Source organism: Molothrus aeneus, chromosome Z (assembly GCF_037042795.1).
Source record: "Molothrus aeneus isolate 106 chromosome Z, BPBGC_Maene_1.0, whole genome shotgun sequence".
Taxonomy (NCBI): Eukaryota; Metazoa; Chordata; class Aves; order Passeriformes; family Icteridae; genus Molothrus; species Molothrus aeneus.
Genome location: NC_089680.1, coordinates 29079052 through 29089061, shown reverse-complemented (window position 1 = coordinate 29089061; position 10010 = coordinate 29079052). Strand labels below are relative to the sequence as shown.

General features: G+C 48.0%; 1 protein-coding gene across 1 annotated transcript; it reads left to right on the top strand.

Annotated features, from left to right (window-relative positions):
- The first annotated feature begins 231 nt into the window (after positions 1-231).
- Positions 232-8398, top strand: DMRT3 (doublesex and mab-3 related transcription factor 3). Its single transcript, XM_066569692.1, has 2 exons — positions 232-670; positions 7434-8398. Exons 1-2 carry the CDS (start codon positions 232-234, stop codon positions 8396-8398), a joined length of 1404 nt encoding a protein of 467 aa, XP_066425789.1.
- The last annotated feature ends 1612 nt before the right edge of the window (positions 8399-10010 follow it).

The following is a 10010-nucleotide window of genomic DNA, read 5'->3' as shown; positions in this document are numbered from 1 at the left end:
CTCTGGGCTCAGCGGGGCGGCGCGGGCAGCGGCAGTGTCGCTCCGGCCGGCGGCCGCGCTCTGCCCGCCGGTGCCACCGCGGCGGGCGGTGCCTCTCCCCGCCGGCCTGGGGTTGAGCCGCGCCCCCCGCAGAGCCCGCGGGCAGAGCCACCCGCCTCCATCGCCCCGGCCTCCGCCCGCCCTCGCTGAGGCCTTCTCCACCCCGGAGCCGGCCGGGCTCCTCCCGCGGGCATGAACGGCTATGGCTCCCCGTACCTCTACATGGGCGGCCCGGTGTCGCAGCCACCGCGGGCTCCGCTGCAGCGGACGCCGAAGTGCGCCCGGTGCCGCAACCACGGCGTGCTGTCCTGGCTGAAGGGCCACAAGCGCTATTGCCGCTTCAAGGACTGCACCTGCGAGAAGTGCATCCTCATCATCGAGAGGCAGCGGGTGATGGCCGCGCAGGTGGCGCTCCGCCGGCAGCAGGCCAACGAAAGCCTGGAGAGCCTCCTCCCGGACTCCCTGCGCTCCCTCCCCGGGCCGCCGGGCAGCACCGAGCCCCCCACGCCGCCGCCGGGGCCGTCGCCCTGCGCCGCGCCGCCGCGGACCCCCGCCGAGCTGGCCGCCGCCGCCGCCCTTCGCTGGGCCGCCGAGCCGCCCCCCGCGCTCCCGGGGCCGCTCCCCAAGGCAGGTGAGGCCGGGCCGGGCACGGCGGTACCGGGGCAGGAGGGAAAGGGAGGGCTGGGATCCCGGCTGTCAGTTCTGGGGGACGGGGCCGGAACGAGTAAAAAGCTTTCCCTTTCACCCAGCGGGCTCCGTGGGAAGGGAACGGAGAGGAATTCAGTCGGGTACACTTTATCGCTTTTAAAAAGCATGGAGCCGCAAAGTGACCGGCCCACTCCTCAGCCAGAATCGCGTCCACCGAGACAAGTAGAGGGAACCCGCAAAGGTCGCGGCTGCCGACCAGCTCCCCGACGTGCTGCTTCTGGGCCCGTTCCTCAGGTCCGCCGGGAAGGGGCCGCATCCCGCGTGGATCACAGCAGCATGTCTTTCTGCTTCTCCCGGTCTCTCTCCCGGAGTCGCTGTCCGGCTCCCCGCACCCCGGGCATGGGGCTGCGGGACCTCGTCCGGGACAAGACCTGCACAGAGAGCCTCAGACCAAAAGCGGCGCCAGGAGCAGGGAGGCTTCTGCGAAGCTATGACGACCGGGGAAAGGGGAGTGTTGGCAGGGGATGAGCGGGGCAACCCCGCCCTCCTGCGCAGGCCTGTCCCTGCGGGTCGCGTCCGGGGCGTCTTGTGAGAGAGAGGTCGGGGGTGCCGAAAGTGCCGCCTGCAATGGGCACCTTGTGAGCGCGACCTGTCGGTAATGCACCTTGCCGGAGGCAAAACTAACACTCCGGAGCCGCAGTCGCGTTCCGTCCGTTGTCTGAGCGGGAGCTGACAGTCTTTCACGATAGGGATGTTCGGCAGGCAGGCCGCTGCCAGCCCAGGGCGCTCCGCTGACAAGTTGTGACAAAATTTTACGCGGTGCTCCGGGACGAGAGTGGCGAGCCCGGTGCTGCCGCCGCGCGGGCCCGTGTGCGCTGTGGGACCAGTCCGGACACGGAGGCGTCCACCAGGGCCCCAGCATGGGGCTCTGCTCCTCCAGCACCGCAGCGGACGCACACCGGGCCCGAGGCGGCGGTACGGCTGAGTCCGACGCTCTGGCGAGGATGCCGGTGGTTTGGGACCCGCTTCCCATTTTCCGGCCCTTGGTACCACCTGCCTGCCCTCCGGCAGCCCCCTCCCCCACATATCGCCCCAGGGCCGGGCATGGGGGTCTCTCCCCAAATTTCCCACTGGTCCTAGCCTCCCGCCGGCGCGGACGCTCTCCGCACAGGCGGCGGCGCCTGGCCGGGGCCCCCTCCCTGCGCGGAGGTGGCGGGGCATAAGGCCGAGGTGGGAGAGGAGGGGAAAAACCTGCCTTGCTTCTTCGAGAAAATGAAAGTTCCCATCCGCCAGCACGATATAAATCTGCCGGATAGGAGCGATATTAACTTGCACGCTCAACTTTCCTTCACCCTGATGTATGAACTTCCCGGTTTAAAAGATTACAGTAATCACGGGAGGAGAGTGTAAATCGAATCTGATAGCAATAACTTTTGGGGAAGGTCAGGCTCAAGTGAAATGTTACCAAGCAACAGGCATTTTGTTTGCAAAATACAATCAAAGTGTATTGATGAGAAATCCTTCCTTGCCAGCCAGTCAGCACTTTTTGATAATAGCTTTACGGAGCGAAAAAACAAACAAACAAACTGCAGGACATAACGGAGATCTCCATAAATCGAGGCCCTCGGCGCTGCGCCTGTCCCCGTCCCCACCCGCAGTGAGGCCAGGCTGGGGGGACCGGGGCACCCCGGGACCACTGGGGAGCCTTTCTGGTCACTCAGACCTCACCTGCATGTCCCCGGTCCCTGATTGTCACAGACGGTTTTTTCCCCCCACTTTTTATGAACATGGAAATGCATGAGAGCAAAGTGGAAGACGGTCTCCTTAGAGGTTCCTGCTGCCACCTTCCACCAGACACTGTTTAACCACATGACTTGCTTATTCCCAATTATCCTGTGTTCTCTGAGAGGCAGGCTTTTCTCTTTCCTCTCTTTCCATTAACTGTATTAAAATCGCCGTAAAAACAGAGGAAAAACCTCCTGTCCACCCGGTTTCTAAAACACACACACAACCCCTTCCTCCCCGAGGACGTTATTCTCGTGAAAAGTTTTTTCACTGCCGAAGGGATATTTCCCGATATATGGTAAAATCAGATCCATCAGCTTCTGTTCCTGCTACAATTGGCCATTTCAGTGGGACAGTTGTGAAGTTCTGAAATTACCCTTGTTGCATCTGCCTCTGCTAACCTGGAATGATTCCTCCTTCTGATACCATGCACATGAACTTTTCTTGCCCACAGGAGTGCATGTTATATTTGTCTTAGTAGTAGTTACCAAGCCTGATACTTTCAGAGCCAGCTTCTAAATGCAGTGCATCTGTCTCTGTGTTAATTTGAGAACAGCGATTAGTCTCCTACATAGTATTTAGATCTTCGAATATAGGGAAGAAAGTCTGAAGTGAAAGTAATTAAAACCAAAACGTAAACAAAGCCCCAACAACAAAATCAAGCTAACAAGCACCCCACTTTCCAAACAGACAGCAAGAGTAAAAAAAACAAACCCAAAGAAAACGAAAAAACCCCCACCAAAAACATAGCCTTAGCTTTATGTGCAGTTACGCTAGTTCTGTATCAGCATGTCCTAATAATATGACTAAGGAAAAGAGCAGGTACTTTCAAGATACAAGAAAATCTGTTGAGAAAATAACTGCCCTAAAAATCGAAGAACAAACTGTTTTAACAGGGACTCAGCAGTGGGATATTGAAGAAGCAAATTTGGTTTCAAAATATTAGAACAAGTTTTCCAGATAAGTAATTAACTTAAACAGCTTTTCCCTCTCATCTATTTTACTTGTATTTGGCCCCTTTACATTTGACCCATGATTATTAATGTATAGATAGTCAAGAAGAATTGGGGTAAATATTGTGCTGAATATGTATTGTATTTTACTGTAAATGCATTTACGGTTCTCCCAGTTCTGTTTCATGCGTATCTGTATTTGCCCTGCATCTCTGATCCGGGCTGGTATCTCTCCCTGCATGTGTATTATTTGATGAGTACTCCCCATCTTTTATATCAGTAGGAAAATAGTTTCCTTAGTTTTCCCAGGAATCACAAACTGGATACTTAAATGCAGGAAATTTGAAATAGAAGGTGTTGGGGGGGAAAAAAGCCTCAAAACACACACACACACACACACACACACACACACACACACACACGGACGCACAACAAAATAACCTCCTCCTAAAAAACAAAACATAAAAATCCAACCCCAGAGCCACACAAAGAAACAACCCTCCCAAAACCAAAAACCAACAGAAAGACAAAACAAACACTGCCGCCCCTCCCCCTGCCCCCCCCCCCAAAAAAAAAAAGCAAACCAAACAAACACCACCACCACCAGAAATACAGTAAAAATCCTCAGAGCTCACACAGGACAAAATATAACAACCAAACCCCCAAAACGTAAAAAATATCTGAGGACGAGATTTCTTTCTTGAAACCGAGAATATTCTCATGTAAAAGTTATGAATTATGAAAAGGAAAAAAGCTTTGGTAGAGAATCAGTAGGCTGTATGTTCTAAATACAAAATTATTTTTATACCTGAAAATACAAGCATTTGTAATTAATACATGCATATAATATTCCTAAAATTCAGTGTTCACATAGGGATATTTACAATGTATCTTCACAATTTTTTGTTTATTTGACGATGACTATTTTGCATCTTCACAATTTTTTGTTTATTTGACGATGCCTATTTTTGTGCCAATTTTAAACAAACGAAAATCCCGGTGGTGGTGGTTCCCATGAAGGGTTGGGGACAGTCCCCGGAGTACGCCTGATCCTCCCCGAGCCTTCAGCGTAGCGGGAAGGGGGTGTTTAAAGCAGTTAAAGCACAGCCTACAGCGAGGGAAGCCCCAGGGCCGGCCAGGTGAGCAGCCAGCTGCCGTGCGACAGCCTCGGGCCCCGGGTGACACCCGCGCACTGCCCAGCCCGGGCATGGAGCTGCCTGACTGACACCGGCAGCCAGAAATGCTCTCAAAAAGACAGAGGGGGAAACACAGCAGCCTCCACGCTCAGTGGTAGCCAGCACAGGGTAATCCCCTGTGTGTCAATAGCACCACTTTGATTTAAAATCAACGAAATCTCGTTTTCCGGGTCTGTCCCCGGGAGTAAAACAGCCCAGTGAGATGCGCCACTGTGACCTGTGCTGTATGAGGAGACTGCCCCTGTGCTAAAGCTCAGAGCCAGCATCTGCGTGGTCTACTGATGGTAAAGAGGCAAACAAAATTCAGTGGGATGAGTTTTCAGAATTTGATGAAAATTTTTTAGGCAAGCCTCACAAGGATATGTTTAAGGGTACAGAAAATTAATCTGAAATATCCTGAAAATAACATTTTGTAAGGATCGGGGAATATATTTGAGGTATCTCACCTGATCTGAGGGTGTTTGTTTTTTTGTTGGTTGTTTTTTTTAAAATAAACATATATTTTCTCCACAGTGGTACTTGTTCTCATCCCGTAAAGGTACACTGTAAATGTGAGCATGAGGTAATTCTGAAATTTGTTCTCCTTGCTTTCAGTCCATTTGGTAATATTAGTCACCACAGTACAATTTATTTATGTGAAAATTAGGGCTATCATCTGCCTTAAACAGCCTCTCTAACTCTGTCAAGATAGGGACAAGGTATTTTAATGTCCTCAGACTGCCCACTAAGCCTTGAACATATAAATATTCACCAAGATTTGTAAATAAATGCATAGTGAAGGGATTAGAAGGGAAAGGTAGTGTGAGTCTCACACTATTTTCTCAATAAAGGATGAGCTATGCCAGTATCTTAGCACCTCCTCAGATGGATGCACGTGCCAGTTTGCTATCGGCAAGCAATTCCTGCATTCTGCTTTGGCTGCTAATGCTGATTGATGCGCTGAACATATGAGAAAGAGGAAATGTACATGGCCTCCTCACTGATATAGAACATGCAGAGTTACTGCTTCCCTGTTTGCACTCAACAGGCAGCATAACCAGTGTAAAAAACAGTTCCCAAAATGGGTTATCCTGCTGAAAGGAGTGAGGTTTTTGTAAGAGCATCTGTACTCCTCGGCTACACACTTATCTTCCACAGCCCAAATTAGCAGCATCCCAAATCTCTTAGGATGGCCCATCGTTTCTGCCAGGTACAGCCATCCTCATGAGGAGAATCTTCCTTTGCCATGCTCACACAGTGTCAGGCTGTGCTCTGCCAGGATCTCTTCTTTATTTATAACCCCCACTGTGGTGAGCATAGTGGCTTCTTGCTCAGCTTAGGCTGGTTCACACCCTGACTTCTTTCTCTCTATTGGATAAATTCCATTAATAGTCTTTTTTTCATGCTGATCTGTTAAATGTTAAACTTAAGCCCACTAACTGATGAGAAGATGCCCTGCCTGCTCCTGCAGTGAGAGGAATGTCGGAGATGGTGAGCAGTGAGGCTCAGGTGCTTGCACACCTCTAACTGGTTCCATCTCAGTTGGGCAGGTGGGATCATCAGAACATTTTAGGAACCTTTGCTTGCTTCTTACAGTAACTTTATCTAGCTGGGGTATTTGTCAGGGGCTTGGAAAAATAGCTGTATTGTTTTTTGTGGATAGTCCTCATTTGTGCATTCAAAAGCACTTCCCTGTGTGGTTAAAGTAGACTGTCAGCCACAGCTTAGACAACAATCCTCTCCCCATGTATTGATGCTTCCCAAGAATGTAAACATCGTGCTCAATGAGGAAAGCCAGCAGAACTGTGTTCTTGGGAAATAACAATGTACAATCTCAAGCAAATACCTTGATCCTCTTTTGCATGAGCAAGCATCCGTTCCTTCTGCTTGCTGACAAGCAGTCTTATTTCAAAGGGTTCCATACTCTGGTCAGGCATTACCAAAGAGTTTTGAGTGTCGATCTGGAGACAGCATGGTCAATGGGCTTGTTTTCAGCTCTCATCCTTCTTAGTTTAGTACACAGAAAGCAAGATACCTGGAACAATTGCCTAGAGAGGTTGTGAGGAATAATTCCTACTCCTTGGAATTATTTAAAACTCAGCTAAGCAGCCACATGAGCAACCTGCTCTTTGTCTAAGGCTGCTCCCAGTTTGAGGAGGATGTTGAACCAAATGTCTTCCAGATGTCTTCTCCAAGCCAGAATTTTCTAGAATATCTGCCTGGATGGAACAAGGCATCAGACATACTTAATGGTTTAGAAGTTGCAATTCTTGCTGTGGGAGGAACTGATTTCTGTGGGAGAGACCAGTTTCTTCAGAACTGGAATATATTTATTTATTTATTTGAAGACTTTTAAAACCTTCGGACTGTAGTCATAATGGAGTGGTTCTGTCAATGCTGTTGGAGCTACAGGGGAATTTTCATTTCCTAAGTGCCCTCTTCAGCTCACAGACAATGAGATGGTACTAGTGAGGAATTATGATGTGAAAGTGCTGAAGTTCCTCTGAGAAATCTTGCAGTTGGGTGGTGTGTTACTGCCTTGGAACCAGTGAGATTTAGCACTTTTGATGCAGCAGAAAAATGATCACATTCTTTGCTTGCACATGGGAGAATGAGACAGAGTATGTCTAGATCAGATCACATTATCATTTTCCAGATTTATTCTCATGACATGTTGCAAAGATACCTTAATTTTTGCAGGGTCTCTGAGAAAAAAAGCACTTTTTCCCCCTTAGAGTCCTAGTCCATTCAGTTTAAGAAGACAGCATCCTCAAATCTCTGTTAAAGCTTTTGGCCTCAGTTTTCTGTTAACTTCTCTGACTTCTCTTTGCAGACGTGAATGAGGAGCGGCTGGGTGATGCAAGTGGAGCAGACAATGCCGAGACCTACAGTGACAAAGACACAGACCAAAGGAGTTCCCCAGACATGACTAAAGCCAAAAGTTGTTTCAACCCTGAAAGCCCTGAAATTGTTTCAGTGGATGAGGTTGGTTTTGCAGTTCAGAAAAATGGTGGGAGCGCAGAGAACCGTCCAGACAGCCCCAAGTACCACCCAGAGCAGAACCACCTCCTGATAGAAGGTCCTTCTGGGACAGTTTCTTTACCATTCAGTTTGAAAGCAAACAGACCCCCACTTGAAGTCTTGAAAAAGATTTTCCCTAACCAAAAGCCAGCTGTGCTAGAGTTGATCCTGAAGGGGTGTGGTGGTGACCTGGTGAGTGCTGTAGAGGTTCTCCTGTCCAGCCGGTCTTCAGTGGCCAGTGGAGAGAGAACTTCTGCAGAATCGGATGGTCTTGTTTTGCCTTCCAATGGCCATATTTTTGAACACACACTGAGTTCTTATCCTATTTCATCTTCCAAGTGGTCTGTGGGCTCAGCATTTAGGGTTCCCGACACTCTGAGGTTCTCTGCTGATTCCAGTAATGTTGTGCCAAATCCTCTAGCCGTACCTTTGCAGCACCCCTTCCCTCAGCCACCACGCTACCCGCTGATGCTGAGGAACACTTTGGCAAGAAACCAGTCCAGCCCATTCCTGCCCAACGATGTCACCCTGTGGAACACCATGACATTGCAGCAGCAGTACCAGCTGCGATCCCAGTATGTCAGTCCTTTCTCTGGCAACTCAGCCACTGTTTTCCGAAGCTCGCCTGTCCTTCCTTCCCGCTCGTCAGAAGATCCTAGGATTTCAATTCCTGATGATGGATGCCCAATTGTGTCTAAGCAACCAATTTACACAGAAGATGAATATGAGGACAGGTCTGATTCTTCAGACTCAAGAATACTCAACACATCTTCTTAGACTGACGTTTGACATGTGACAGCTAAGCGATACTCACAGTGCAGCTGAACTACTGGCCCCTAAGAGGAGGGACATGTGCTCTACAAAACTCTTGCAATTGTATTAAAAAGTTGCTTGGTATTGTACTATAGCAATAAAGACATAACTTATTTAATTTCTTGCACTTCACTGGATAATGCCAAATAGCAATACTCTGGCTTTAGTGCTGAGTGTGTGTTGCAAAGGAAGACTTTATGGCTACCAGTTATGGGACTCTAGAAGACTCATAATGGAAACAGAAGCCCAAGGTCTACTTTGTTTCTTAACTCAGAAAAATGGGGATGTTAAACTAGAATACTTGAATGCTGTTTTATAATTGAGAACTCCTCAGGACATAAGAAATCAAGCAAACATATTTCAATTGCAAATGGACTAAAACAAGGACCTTATAGTCTTATGCCAGTGATCATCCTTGCAGTGAAAGAAAAGGCAGAAGAAGGAAATACACACATGCAACTAATGTGAGCTGCTTCTGTGCCGTTTGAGCTTGGACACTTTTCAGAGAAATATTATTAAGAGTTATTCTTTTCCCATGGCTAGGTCGAAATGTGTAATGTCAGTGTAAAACCAATTACAGCTGTGAATTGCATGAAGTGTATTGTGAAATGAACACCAGATTAAGCATTGTCAGGTTAATGTAGCATGCTAAGGACTCTAGAAAAATAAACTAAGATGATGATCTTGGTTTATGTCATTTATACTGGGCAAATAACATTCTGAAGATAGAGAGCTGATTAGTTCTCAGCCGGGGTTAAAATGTCCAGCTCCAGCAGCTGCAGTCAAGGGGAACCTCTTTTTCCAAGTCTAGGTTTTGCTTCCCTGACTTGTAACTTGCAACTGAGATTAGGCAAAAGCTGTCATCAGGGAAGCTGAGGTCTCTTGTATTTGTACTGCAGATATTTCCAAGCTCAGCTGAGTAAAGCAGAGCTTGCTACAATCACAGAAAGCAGAAAACAAAAGGCTCTCCCAATGCTTCAGAAGCATCTTTTTTTTCCCTATTCTGTAGAAGTAGAAAAGAACCAGAAATAGGATGTAATAATGGGCATTTCTTTAAAATAATTTTTAGCCAAATGGCAACTCCCCTTTTCCCTTAGAAAAGTAATGGTTTGAACAATTTATTGCATGATTGCATGCATTGATTACACTGCATATCTTATGTGTGTCTGAGTAACATTAGGAATTGCTTCTGATGAGGAATGCCTCTAAGCTTAATGTCCACTTAGAAGATTGTTAAGCTCTTAGTGTCATTTTTTCAACTGTTCACAAGTGACTATGTACGCTTGACAATTGACTTTTTACAAAACACACCTCTGAATGCAGATGAAATGTCTCTTTGGTCTTTCAGGTCTGGGGATTAGTCCCACACCTCAAAAAAAGGTGATACCACCCTGAAGTTGGACTCTGAAGCAGATGGGCTTTAAAACTGTTATATAAGTGTATCAGGCATGTTATCTGGTGTCACTGTTGATACAAATGCCTGTGTTCTCATTTGGCATTTCATGTTCTGTAAATCTTGTGCACATGATGAATCTTTCATTTTATAAAGGTACTGAATATGCACAAAAAGGAGAAT

Bases quoted from the DNA above. Each gene is read 5' to 3' on its own strand.
- DMRT3 (XM_066569692.1), top strand. From the start codon at position 232: ATGAACGGCTATGGCTCCCCGTACCTCTACATGGGCGGCCCGGTGTCG. The intron at 671-7,433 runs GTGAGGCCGGGC...TTCTCTTTGCAG, and splicing joins GGGGCCGCTCCCCAAGGCAG to ACGTGAATGAGGAGCGGCTG.